The 13,921-nt window shown below is 44.2% G+C and overlaps 1 protein-coding gene across 1 annotated transcript in view; it reads right to left on the reverse strand.

The window, feature by feature from the left end:
- Window positions 1-7,382: 7,382 nt before the first annotated feature.
- The window catches only part of LOC115561195 (atrial natriuretic peptide receptor 1), a 15,764-nt gene continuing 9,225 nt past the window's right edge, over window positions 7,383-13,921 (reverse strand). The window contains exons 15-23 of the mRNA XM_030381023.1: window positions 13,840-13,921; window positions 13,381-13,500; window positions 11,037-11,130; window positions 10,806-10,893; window positions 9,909-10,048; window positions 9,332-9,484; window positions 8,808-8,906; window positions 8,485-8,576; window positions 7,383-8,187 (exon numbers count right to left, since the gene is read on the reverse strand). The exon at window positions 13,840-13,921 is cut by the window's right edge and continues 20 nt beyond it. Of these exons, the coding sequence (XP_030236883.1) occupies window positions 8,005-8,187; window positions 8,485-8,576; window positions 8,808-8,906; window positions 9,332-9,484; window positions 9,909-10,048; window positions 10,806-10,893; window positions 11,037-11,130; window positions 13,381-13,500; window positions 13,840-13,921 (1,051 nt within the window). The 3' untranslated portion in view covers window positions 7,383-8,004. The remainder of the gene's footprint in view (window positions 8,188-8,484; window positions 8,577-8,807; window positions 8,907-9,331; window positions 9,485-9,908; window positions 10,049-10,805; window positions 10,894-11,036; window positions 11,131-13,380; window positions 13,501-13,839) is intronic.

Here is a 13,921-nt window from a genome sequence, read left to right on the forward strand (position 1 = left end):
GAGTTAGTGGAAACTCTGGGTTTTCCGTTTCAGGTAGCAGGTTCAGCGCAACCGAGAGTTAGTTGCTGCGGCAACATACGCCGTGGGTCTAACCTGCTCGGGAGGTGGTTAGACCTACTCTGAGTTTGTTGTCTATAAGGCTGAAGGCAGCTCTCCGATAGAAGGAAGTGTTAGAAATGGCATGTCCTTTTCTACGAGAGCCTGTGGACGTAGAGGCTGCGATCCTCAGAAGGAATCTCCGTGAGGAACGATTAAGACCCCGGTTGGATATACTTTATTTTCCTGATAATTTTCTTCACGAGCGCTATCGTTTTTCAGCGCAATCTGTCATTTATTTAGACCACCTTCTCAGCCCCCATGTTAACTGTCAAACGCACCGGGGGCATGCTTTAAGTTTATTTTTTTATTTTTTATCGCAATTAACGCATGTGCAGAATGATCCGCCCCGTGCATCCCACCCGCTCTGTACTACAGTCACTTCAACGTTGTGGCTTTCCCATGATCAGAGTAGCTGACTAACCACGGACCTATACCTGCTGCAAGTCAAGAAACTCATTTTAAGAATGCAAGGCAGAAAAGACCCTGGTACTGCTTTTAACCAGATGCTGTTCTTCTCTACATGCACATGCTCAGCATAATCGTCTGCATTGTTCACTGAAGTAAAACCCTTTGAGTAAACTGTTCAACAAAATAACTTGTCCCACCACAGCCCGTGTTCTAATAAAGACAATCTACTTATTATGAGGATTTTTTTATTTCCTGAAAGCACAAAAAAAATTGTTATATTGGGTATGTTTTTAGAGCAGGGAACAGTAGCCTATCCCAGTTTGCACCTCACCCACCTATAACTTATGTTACAAAATTTGGATCTCCAAAGCATCCTTTTGCATCTTTTGAATTGTTACAATTGCATGGAGGTTGGTGAGGGCATCTGGTTCAAGTAGGGCGATGACGCCATCAGTAACTGGAAGAAGATGATTAGACAGTGCAATTATTACTTGAGCCAGAATCTAACCCTATCTAATTAGCAACACGCTGGGTTGCGTGTACATATTTAATTATTTTGAATAACCAACCTCTTATACTGTAAAGGCACTTCTATCCTGGGGGGTGGGGGGGATCAGAGGAGCTCCCCCCAGGGATGCCCTCAGCCACAGGACGCATACTCTGTTGGCTGAGGGCCATCTCCTCAGCCTCTGTGAGGGCTGCAGGTGGTGGACCCCCTCCAGTCTGCCGGGCCTCTGCATTTTTTCGATTTGCTAACATGGAGGAAAATGTTACCCTAATCTTCAGTAAGCGCTATTTTGAAGACACATATATATTTATAATGCATTTTGCCTAGGTGTAGCCTTCTAATATATCTAAATCCTATTAAACATGGGCAGTGTTGGGGTGGCTGGGAAATGTACTACTTACATTTACTGCTTAAATATAGTATACAAATATATAATACATGTTGAACATAGCTGTTAAATTAGGTAGAGCAGGCAAAACAGCACAATTGATTTGATTTCAATTAAACATTAGTTTACCTGTTTAAACTATATTTGTGTACTTCATTTGCTGCCAAGTCCTCGTGGGGCAACTCAGGGTTGCGTAACTTGACACACACACACACACACACACACACACACACACACACACACACACACACACACACACACACACACACACACACACACACACACACACACACACACACACACACACACACATTTATCCTTAAAACAATATCAATGGTAAATCATTTTTGTTTGTCCTAATTACAAACAAAAAAATAATTAAAAAAATACAAGTAAACACCACAAATTTGTGGGTGAAATGCTGGACTATCAGGTCTGTTATTAAGACGCATTCACGAAATTCCAGAGACAAGCGACCAGCCATTGTCTGACATTGAGACAGAGGGGGGAGAGAGAGAAAGAGGGAGAGGGGGAGATAGATACTGCAGGATAATATAGAGTTGTTTTCTTATGTCGCTCAAGACACACCTGCAGATTCCAGGTCATTCACCAGGGGCCGGTTGCACCAACTGGGCGTAAGCCTGGTCGTAACTACGCCTGGTCGTAACTTGGCGTTCTAAGTCCAACCTAACCGTTACGCCGGTTGCACCAACTGGGCTTAGCGTTCTTTTCACTAAGACCAAGGCGTAAATCCTACGCCTGGTCAGGGGGAGGCGTAGAGTCGAAATTACTGCTGTTTCCATAGCAATTACAATAATAAAAAAAACGTTACAATCAATCCATCCAGCGCTAATATGGCACGTATTATCCATAGGGTGTAGGCCTACAACGAGCGGGCATTTAGACGGGAAAGGGTAATTAGGGACAGAAGCAATCCATTGGACATTTATAATGACGAGGAGCTGATTGAGAGGTTTCGATTCTGTAGGAGAGATCTGTTTGAATTAATAGAAGAGCTGTCACCGGATTTACAGTTCGTGTCGGACCGCAATGCAGCGCTACCACCGTCCTTGCAACTGCTGATTGCGCTTCGTTTTTTCGCAAACGGGGCTTTTCAGAACACTGTAAGCGACATGGTGAGGGTCCATAGATCGACCGCCTGTCGGGTAATCCGGAGGGTTTCCCTGGCTTTGAGCCGCCGCATTGCTCGTTACGTCCACCTCCCGAACGAGGAAGAGGCGGCGGCGATGAAGGAACGGTTCCGCCAGGCGTCCGGTATGCCTGGGATCGTGGGCTGCATAGACGGGACACATGTGCAGATCCAGGCCCCACATGAGAACGAGTATTTGTACGTTAATCGAAAAGGTTACCATTCGATTAACGTACAAATAGCTTGTGACGCAAATTATAAGATCATCAATTTGGTGGCGAGATGGCCTGGATCCACCCACGATTCCCGCATCCTCCGGGAGAGTGGGTTATTGCAGGACTTCGAGGAAGGAAGGTAGGCTATAGCCAGGCGCGTCGTTAGACCTGGGCATTCGGGGCTATGGCCCCGGATCTTTTGGGATCAGCCCCGGATCTCAGCCGAAAAAAAAAAAAAAATTAAAAAAAAAAAATATATGTATATATATACATATATAGCTGCTTTCATACACGTAAGTACTGGCTGCTCTTCTGAATATATGCTGCATCGTTGCAGCAACATTGAAGACGATCGCGTTGACTTCTGCGGTCTGTTCTGCCTCCATGCTGTCTGCGTCAAACCAAAACAAACCTGAGTGACAGCGGCCGCACTTATCCCGCCTCCTGCAAATGTACGTAATATCCCTCCCCTTGCAATGCCGGCGCTGGCACTGGCCGCGGGAGCAAGATGTTATTCAAACAAAAATGCATCGTTTTATTCTTTCATTACACAATTTCTTTCATTCTTATAAATAAAAAAATAATATAAATAGGCCTACATATATAAATCTAGCCAACTTGTCAATCAAAATTAGTCTTGTCTTGTCTCTCTAGTGGTTGTTCATTCTAAAACACTACAATCTTTTGAGAAGCAAATGGTTGCAGCCTCTATAGGCTTACTGTGGCGCTGATGTGAGTACTGTATGCATGCAATACTACTACTCATAGTAAGAATCGGAGAGGGTTGAGAAACAGTGGGTTGACAATCCATTCTGGTACCTCATTTTGAAAATCCCCAAAAAAGAAACTTCACATAGGACTTTCAATTTTTAATACATTGCTTTGGAGGTTTTCAATCTAACATCCCACTGGTTTGATTTTACCTAAGAGAAAAATGTTTATTTTTTAAAGCATCCACAGCAGCCATAATAATGAGATTATGAGACAATGAGAATGAAGCGGCAACAGTGTGACTGTGCAGAGTGAGAGAGATGGCTTCAATGGATGACCAGGGATTGGTGGTGGCGTTACCCAGGAAGGGCGGCTGTAGTTAACTGCAAGCAACAGAACATGAATAGTGAAGTGGAGGAAGGAGTCGAAATGAGACTTCATTAACAGATTCATGTACAGCTCAGATTTATATGGAGATAAGCTTCTTAAACAACGTGCATACAGCATAAGCAAGTAACAGAAACAGTCTGGGAAGATTATTTTTTCATTATTTAAATCTACATCCTGGTTACGCGTCGCGCGATAGCGCATATCATTTCATGCAAGCGAGTGTTTACTTCCTGGTTACAGGTCGCGCGATAGCACATATCATCTCATGCGATCTTAAAGAGAACTTGACGTGTTTAGGAACAGTTTAGGAATGCATATTCCGGGAAAACATTAGAACTCTGAAATGCTGACTAAATATAAAGCATGTTTTTATCTGTAACATTAAACCTACACTGACAATAAGTAATAACTTAAAAATGAAACATAAAAGCAGACCACTACTTACTTGCCGTTGCCTGGCTGGGGGAGAAAGGTCCGTCGGAGCAGCGATAGCTTCTTGACATCGGGTAGGTGCACGCAGGCTATATCTATAGCAATTCTAATGTCTTATTTTTGCCCTGGCGCTCGGCATAGGCGACCTATGTGTTGGGGGCGCCCTTAATTAATTAATCGATACATTAATTAATTAATTAATTATTTAATTAATTAAGATACCGTAGCAGCAGGAGTCAGGACGGTGCTCCCCCCCGGGCTAAAGCCCCGGATGTTTTCAATTGCTAACGACGCGCCTGGCTATAGCCTAGTGTTTTTCTAATCAGCTACACTGAAACAATTTGAGCTTCACTTTAAGTAATGAACAGCAACCTAATTAAAGTATATTTTCATAGGTGCAACGGGCTGCTCCTCGGGGACAGTGGATACCCGCTGAAACGGTGGCTGATGACCCCGCTAATTGCTCCAACAACTGACCAAGAACGGAGCTATAACACCATACACTCCGCAACTAGGTCAGTTGTTGAGAGATGTATCGGGGTTCTCAAACGCAGGTAAACCATAAGTAATATGCATCCCTTAAAAAGACATAAAGAAATATCTAGATATAGATGCAATTTTTCTTATTTTGTTTAGGTTTCACTGTCTTCATGGGGAGATGCGGATGCACCCAGAACGGGTCTGCACCGTAATAGCAGCGTGCACAGTTCTGCACAACATTTGCATCGCCAAAAGAATCCCTCTCCCCAGACACCATCAGCCACCGGCAGTCCCCGAGGAAGATGTGCGTCAAGCCACTCGGCCTGAGGACATCGCTGGCCGATTAGTCCGTGCTCAGCTCATTAATCAGTTGTAAATATTGTTTTAATTATGTATATATGTTTTTTATAGGCCGACACGAACTGTAAATCCGGTGACAGCTCTTCTATTTATTCGAACATATCTCTCCTACAGAATCGAAACACCTCAATTAGCTCCTTGTCATTTGATGATGTTCACTGCATTGCTTCTGTCAAAAATAACCATTCCCGTCTAAATGCCTGCTCGTTGTAAACTGGACAATACAGATTGTACTCACTTTCGTTTGCAGTGTTTGATTGTTATGCATTAAAAAAATTGATGAACGAAAATGAATGAAAGAATGATTGGAAGGAATATTTATTTGAACAGTAAATCTTAATTTGAACAGTAAAAAGTAAAACATTAAAACACAGAAATATAATATAATAAATATAATAATCTAATAAATAAATATAATCAAACAATTATCCTAACTCTAAAATATTTATTTACATTATTTACATTGTACAGGGATGGTCACGGTTGGTCTTCAAAAATAATTGTTTGGGGCCTAATTTGTTGCTGGAGCAAATGAATTTGGAGCCGTAATTTAATTTGTTCTAATTCAATTTTTTTGGTCTCTGCCTCTAATTTAATGGTCTCCTTCTCCACCCGGACAATTTCCTTCTCAATGAGGACCTGTTGAAGGTCCTCATGGAGAAGGACTAGTAAGACTGACACACCCACACACTCACACACGCACACACGAACACACATACAGTTTCAGGAGGTTCTCTTGTGACAACAGCGAGCTCATCAATTAGTCATGAACCCATCAGAGACTGAGTAATATACACACATAGAGTGTTTACACAGCCAGTTTATCGGCAGCCCACTTGTGTGTGTATGCTTTAATCTAAAGCAGAATTGAATAGATGATGGTTGCTATGGCTCCCGTAGTGTCTACGGGGTAACCCCTGGTGGTTAACCAGACAACATATAAGAGAAAGTAGAGATCGTACGGTTTTGCACTTTTACCGCGCCAATCTAGGTCTGGATTGTGGCCTTCTTGGCTTTCCATAAACGAGCGACCAACACAGCGACCAATGCGACCTACGTCGCGACCAATGCGACCTAGGTCGCGACGCACGTCGTTGGCCACTCGAAGAGCTCGGCCCTACTGTTTTCATTAGGCAAAGCACTCGCTCTCTTCTTTCATTCACAGAGACACATCTCAGCAGCACATTGTCATCACACTACATAACCACCTCATCGCAACCGTGTGTGTGTTTGTGTGTGTACGAGTGGAATGAATTCAATCACAGATGCAGATGGCAGCCCTAGATTCACACACACACATTTTATTTTGCAGTATCACATTAAGATTTAAAATCGATGGCTCTATTACAATGAGTTAATAGATCATAATCTTTAGCTTTCAACTGAAATTTCTCATATTGAATCATAGTTTATTAATCTGTTTCAATGAAATGTGCAATATAGAACGATAGTTTATGGATCTATACTAAATGTTTTTATGAAATGTCTTGAACGGAATTTTATTGACCCTTATTACATTTCTTTACGAAAGGTCTAATATGCTAATGTATTTTACTGATCTATCTTGAATGTTTTAATTAAATGTCACATATTGAACGATAGTTTAATGATCTATATTGAGAAATGCGCATTCACTAACAGTGGTGCACTCTATTTTGTTTCACGTATTAAATATGAATCTATTAACACTTAACCCTCTCCTCCTCCCTTCCAACTAACTTTCACCTCCTCCTCTCTCTATTCCTTACCCTAGTCTACTCTCCTCATTCTGTCCCCCGTTTCTGTTCCTACCCTCTCCTCTTCACCTAATCCTCTCCTCGTCTTCTCACTACCGACCTCTCTGCTCCTCTTCCTCTCTCCTCTCATGTTGGAGAGGATTCTCAGACCATCTGTGTGACCATCTTCCCCACTCTCTCCCCCCTCCTTCAGTCTATTTAATCTCCCCTCCTCTCCTTTTCCTCTTCACTACTATCCCCTGAACATTATGTCTCCTCTCCTTCTCCGCTCTTGCGTTCCTCTCCTCCTCCTCCCCTCTCCTCCACCCTCTCTTCTCCTCTCCTCCTTTCCTCTCACTTCCCCTCTCCTCCCTTCCTCTCACCTCTCCTTTCTCTCTCCCCCCCACTCATCCCCTCTCCGGAGTCTCCTTCCTCTCCCCCCTCCATCCAGTGTTGCCAGATCTGTCTGGAACTCGGACCCAATCTGGCAAGACTGCTCAGGATAGATATCGGTATGGAGTCTGAGTTGCAGAGAAAATACATTTATTAGCTTGAGCAGTTTTACATCCCCCTCACCATGACAGGCCATGGGTTTGGCTACTAAAACACATAATACGCTAATACAGATAATCTCCATCAACGCACCCACATCACGCATGACACCTGGTTATACAAGTCCAACATCATAACACCTCGATGATCTGATTGGTTATTGCCGGCCAACTGTGATGAATGAATACACGACTCCAACATGTTCAAAATGTTTCAAAATGCTGTAACCTGTTGTTCTAACTGGTTATTAACGGTTATACCTGGTTATGACTGATTGTAACAACAAGATTTTGTAAGTATGTTTTATGATCCAAGCAATATAAGTATATTTCAAGTTACTGATCAGCTAACCACATTTATATTGACCCATAACCACTACTCTTTGTAGCAGTCTGTGCACCCCTAGGAGGTCACAGTAAGCATGTGGTTGGATTCAGAGTGATAACTCTGTATCTAGTTAACGGTTCTCAAGCGTTCTCTAAAGACCAGGTTCTTCTTACGTCTCCCACGTCAGATCAACGGGGGCACAAGGCGATCTAACGTGTTTCTACAGAGAGCCACGCGGCCCTGAGCGACGACATCACCGAGGTCAGGGGTCACTCTGGGCTGAGTAGGACGTCGCCGTTCACACTGCCCGGGATGGACCCCAACAGGTCTCTCTCACTCTCCATGTCCCTGAGCCCTGGCTTGGCAGGGCTAGGGTTGTCGGGGGCGACGGTCTTGTAGCGCAGGTCACCTTGTTTCCCCTCCAGCCAATAGGTGACCATGTCTCCCTTACCCTGACAGACAGACAGGCAGAGGGACATACAGACAGGAAGTGAGACAGACATAACGCCAGACAGAGAGACAGACAGGCACACAGAGAAAGACAGACACACACAGACACTGACAGGCAGACAGGCAGACAGACAGAGAGAGAGACAGACATGCAGAGATACAGATAGAGAAACAGGCAGGCAGACATATTGGAAGACAGTCAGGCAGACAGAGAGACCCCCAGTCACTCTCCCAGTATAACCAGTGTGACATGTCAGATATGGAGGTGGATACGTTGTGGTGAGTGGTGGACCACAGACCTTGACCTGCTGAACTCCTCTGCAGTGCAGGACGTAGCCTCCAACCTCCTCCAGCAGGAAGAACACACTGGAGCTGCACTGCACCTTCAGAGCTGCACACACCAAGCATTAGCATCACATACAGCCATCTAAACCCATGATATCCCCTCCTTAGCATTAGCATCTCATAGAGCCATACATCAAAATTACTTCCTTAGCGTTAGCATCTCATACAGCCATCCAAACCCATGCCATCACTTTCCTAGCATTAGCATCTGACTCAGGTAGCTCACTATAACCACTGCCTATGATGTTGTTTCTGAGCTTTCGTAGCGTATTGATACCTTCGCTGGTGGACTCCATCCTGGAGGCCGTGTTGACGGTGTCTCCAAACAGACAGTAGCGCGGCATCTTGGTCCCCACCACTCCTGCTACTACTGGTCCTAGAGATAGACACAGGCAGATCTATACAGACAGATCTATATAGACCACTTAGTCACCCCTTCTGCCGCTACTACTGGTGTTATAGAATGATAGAGCTGGATAGATTGATAAAGCAAGATATGGGAGGTGTATAGGATATATGTATAGGGCATATAGGTAGATATAGCTAGTTATGGCATATACATATACCTTTACCTAGCTATATCTGCCTATATGCCCTATATACCTCCTTTATCTAGCTTGATCTACCTATTTATATAAATAGATAATTAGAAATAAATATAAATAGATATAGGTATATACAGTATAGACATGTGTGTGTGTGTGTGTGTGTGTGTGTGTGCGTGCGTGCGTGCGTGCGTGCGTGCGTGTGTGTGTGTGCGTGTGTGTGTGTGTGTGTGTGCGTGTGTGTGTGTGTGTGTACCAGCGTGGATCCCAGCCCGTATCTGTAGCTGTGTGTTGGGTTTGTGAGGGATCCTGAAGGTTTTGCAGACGGAGACCAGGTCCAGAGCCATGCTGGAGATCTCTGCAGCGTGGAGGATCCCGTTAGCACGGGGAACCCCCGACACCACCATGTCTACAATAAGATAACAGATAGGATAGATAGGATAGATTTATATCAACGATAATGAACCCCGGACACCACCCTGTCTATAATATAATATAAGCGTTATATTTAAGCGTCTATTTAAGCGTCTTAGAGTACCATATTAAGCGCTATATAAATTGTATTTATTATTATTATTATTATTATTAAATAATATATTCAAAATACAATATAATACATAGATTATATATAGGTATATTTGATCATATATACATTTTTAAGTTATATTCTATTATATACAAGGTATATTATATATATATATCAGGTTTTTAATATAATATGTATAAGGTATATCATATAATATATATTAGGTGTATTATATTATAAACATAAGGTATCGCATATAATATGTATAAGATATAATATGTGTATAACATAAACTGAATGAACCTACAGGCGTCTCCGATGGTCTCCACCTTATAGACGTCGTAGTTGTCGATGATGTCATCAAAGGTGGTGTAGAGGTTGTTGAGGAGGTCCACCACCTGGTAGGGGGTGCTGGAGCTAGACAGCTGGGTGAAGCCGACGATGTCACTACAGAAGAGAGACAGACAGCTGGGTGAAGCCGATGATGTCACTACCGAGAGACAGACAGCTGGGTGAAGCCGACGATGTCACTACAGAAGAGAGACAGACAGCTGGGTGAACCCTTGAAGTCACTACAGAGAGACAGACAGCTGGGTGAACCCTTGATGTCACTACAGAGAGACAGACAGATGGGTGAACCCATGATGTCACTACAGAGAGACAGACAGCTGGGTGAACCCATGATGTCACTACAGAGAGACAGACAGATGGGTGAACCCATGATGTCACTACAGAGATTCAGACAGATGGGTGAACCCATGATGTCACTACAGAGAGACAGACAGCTGGGTGAACCCATGATGTCACTACAGAGAGACAGACAGCTGGGTGAAGCCGACGATGTCACTACAGAGAGACAGACAGATGGGTGAACCCATGATGTCACTAAAGAGAGACAGACAGCTGGGTGAAGCCGACGATGTCACTACAGAGAGACTGACAGCTGGGTGAAGCCGACGATGTCACTACAGAGAGACAGACAGCTACTAACATAGCTCTGGGCATAAGAAGACACACAGGTACCTAAAGAAGACAGACAGGTACCTAAAGAAGACAGTGGCACTTATGTAGCTCTGGGCCTGAGAAGAGAGAAAGGTACCTAAAGAAGACAGGCAGGTACCTAAAGAAGAAAGACAGGTGCCTAAAGAAGACAGACAGGTACCTAAAGAAGAAAGACAGGTGCCTAAAGAAGAAAGACAGGTACCTAAAGAAGACAGTAGCACTAATGTAGCTCTGGGCCTGGGAAGGTTTTCCCTGTCGGAGGTCATCAGCTACCTGCTTAGGAAGCATACCTGCAAGACATAATAATATGTGTTATTATACATAAATATGTGTGCGTGTGTGTGTTTGTGTGAGGGCAGGCATGCATGCCTGTCCCTCTATGTGTACGTGCGTGCTTGTGCTTGTGTGAACGTGTGTGTGTGTGTGTGTGTACTGTAGAGCAGTCTGTCTTTCTTCTGTTTCTCGTGCATCAGGTCCTGAGTTCTCTCAGCTACCAGAACCTCCAGGTGCTGGCTGTACTTCTCCATCTGACACACGCACACACACACACACAGACACACACACACACACACACCATCACACACAAACACACACACCCACAGGTAGAGGCTCAGGGGTCAGGGCGTTAAGGGTTAAGGGTTAAGGGTTAGGCTGTGGATCATGATGCCCTCCTCAGGGTTCTTAATGACGCGAGTCATGGTGAGATGAGGCGTTATTCATGTATGATGGTTGAGGGTTAAGGGGTTATGGATAGGCTAAGGGTTATGGTAAAAGGTTAGGTTTAGGGTTGTGGTTAAGGGTTAAGGGGTAAGCGTTGTGGTTAAGGGTTGATGTTAAGGGTTAAAGTTGAATGGTGAAGGGTTAAGAATTGTGGTTCAGGGTTAAGGGTTAAGTGTTCTGGTAAAGGATTGAAGGCTAATAGTAAAGGGTTAGGGGTTAAGGGTTAAGAGATGAGGTTCAGGGTAAAGGGTTAAACATTGTGGTTAAAGGTTGCTGTAAAGGGTTAAAGGTTAAGGGTTAAGGGTTAGGGGGTCAGTAACAGGTTCATCATCATATCCACAGGGCTGACTTTGTCAGGGTTAAAGGGGTAGTTCGGAATTTTGGACATAGGGCCTGATTCCCAAGTGAGCATTGGTATTCTTTATCACTGGAGACATTTTTTCATGTCACGACACAGAACGGGAATCAATAGCAGATCAAAAGGGGTTTATTTCCATACAGTCCAGCGGGCAAATCAGATTCCGGGTACAGGCAGGGTTCGTAAACAGGCAGGCAGGCAGACAGATACTGGCGGACAGGTACAGGCAAGAGATCCAAAACCGATAGGCAGAAGGCTTAGTCCAAAACAGGCAGGGTTCAAAACCGGGAAGAACAGTAAACAATAGTTTCTCTTTAAAGAGCTTCACGCTAGTCGCACTCACGTGGCAGTCGGGTAGCAAACAGTACCTAACGCGACGATCTGACAAACTGAGCAGAAAGGGCAGCGTTTAAATACTCCACCAATCAAAGCAAAATGAGGGACAGGTGGACAGAGAAAATGGAGGGCACAAACAAAAGGCAGGAAGTCGCCCAAATAAGGACATGGGCGTCACCCCGGACACATGACCAACACATGGCTCCAAACATAAACGAAGTCCAGAACTATCACACTCCAACCGGTAGGGGGAGACAAAAACAACAGTCCATGCGAGGATCCTGACATTTCAACACATTTCATTCAGTCCTTCTGGTTGCAGAGTTCGCTCGTGCTAGGCTAGCGCACGTCAACGGGCAATGCTAGCCTGCTATTAAAAACAGTGTTACCCACTCCACAGTACACCTGAGGTAAATCAATTATAACGACAGACTATAAATCTAAATGTCTGTTTATAGAATAATGTTAGAAATAAAACCAACCTTGCATTGCATTGCATTTTGAGGGAATTGCGGGGTCTCAGCAGCAGTGTTTATATTCCTGTACGTTGGCTACGGCAGCGGCGGACTGATACCTAGGTTACCTGCAGCTGTCATTGCTACAAACGCAGAGTACAGTGAAAGAAGGAATTCTATAAGCGTATTCAATTAACAAGATATGGCCACGTTTGGAGGAGTTGGCGATGCATCTGCTTTTGAAGACGATTATGAGGAATTTATTGTATCCAACGAACTGTACATGTACGAGCTGGTGTTTTGATGTCCAAGCCAGCAGCAACAAGCCACAGTTGACTCCTTTCTGGATCTCGCACTGGAAATTGGTGGAAACTTTGTGGTGCCCATCTGTACCGTTTATTTCTACAATTTCTAAAAGCACACTTAACCATCATGTTGCCTAGTCGTTCAATTGCGCTTCTGTCCCATGCTTCTCTGTTTACGTTCTTCTGTCGTGATTCGGTTACAAACCTAACCAGCACATGGTAAAATTCCGCTTCTGCTGAGAAAGTAGTCCCTCGATGATTCATGCGATGCAAGGTTAGTTTTATTTCTAACATTATTCTATCAACCCAGACATTTAAATCTATAGTCTGGCGTTATAATTGGTTTACCTCGGGTGTACTGTGGAGTGGGTAAGACTGTTTTTAATAGCAGGCTAGCATTGCCCGTTGCCGTGCGCTAGCCTAGCACGAGCGAACTCTGCAACTAGAAGGACTGAATGAAATGTGTTGAAAACTGTCTCCAGTGATATAGAATACCAATGCTCACTTGGGAATCAGGCCCTATGTCTAAAATTCCGAACTACCGCTTTAAGGGTTAAAGGTTAAAGGTTAATGGTTAATGGTTAAGAGTGAGGTTGCTAGTACCAGCTTCATCATCATGTCAACAGGGCTGACTTTGTCAGGGTTTATTCTGTTCACAAACTTCCTGATCTGCTCGAAGGTCGGTCTGTGGGCGGGGTTCGCGGTGCGACATCGACGAATCAGCTGTGGAGACACACACACACACACACACACACACACACACACACACACACACACACACACAAACAAACCACACATCAAGAGCACATAGCTGGAAATATAAGACAAGACACACACCAACCGGGCAACAAAGGTGGAGGAGACAAGGCAACACACACACACACACACACACACACACACACACACAAACAAACCACAAATCAAGAGCACATAGCTGGAAATATAAGACAAGACACACACCAACCGGGCAACAAAGGTGGAGGAGACAAGGCAACACACAAACACACACACACACACACACACACACACACACACACACACACACACACACATACAACGTACCTCTACATAGTCAGCAGGGCAGGGGCAGCAGCTGTCAGTCTTACTGGAGATGAGCTCTGGAAGAGGAGGACACCATGCACAC

Source organism: Gadus morhua, chromosome 16 (genome assembly GCF_902167405.1).
Source record: "Gadus morhua chromosome 16, gadMor3.0, whole genome shotgun sequence".
NCBI classification, from domain to species: Eukaryota; Metazoa; Chordata; class Actinopteri; order Gadiformes; family Gadidae; genus Gadus; species Gadus morhua.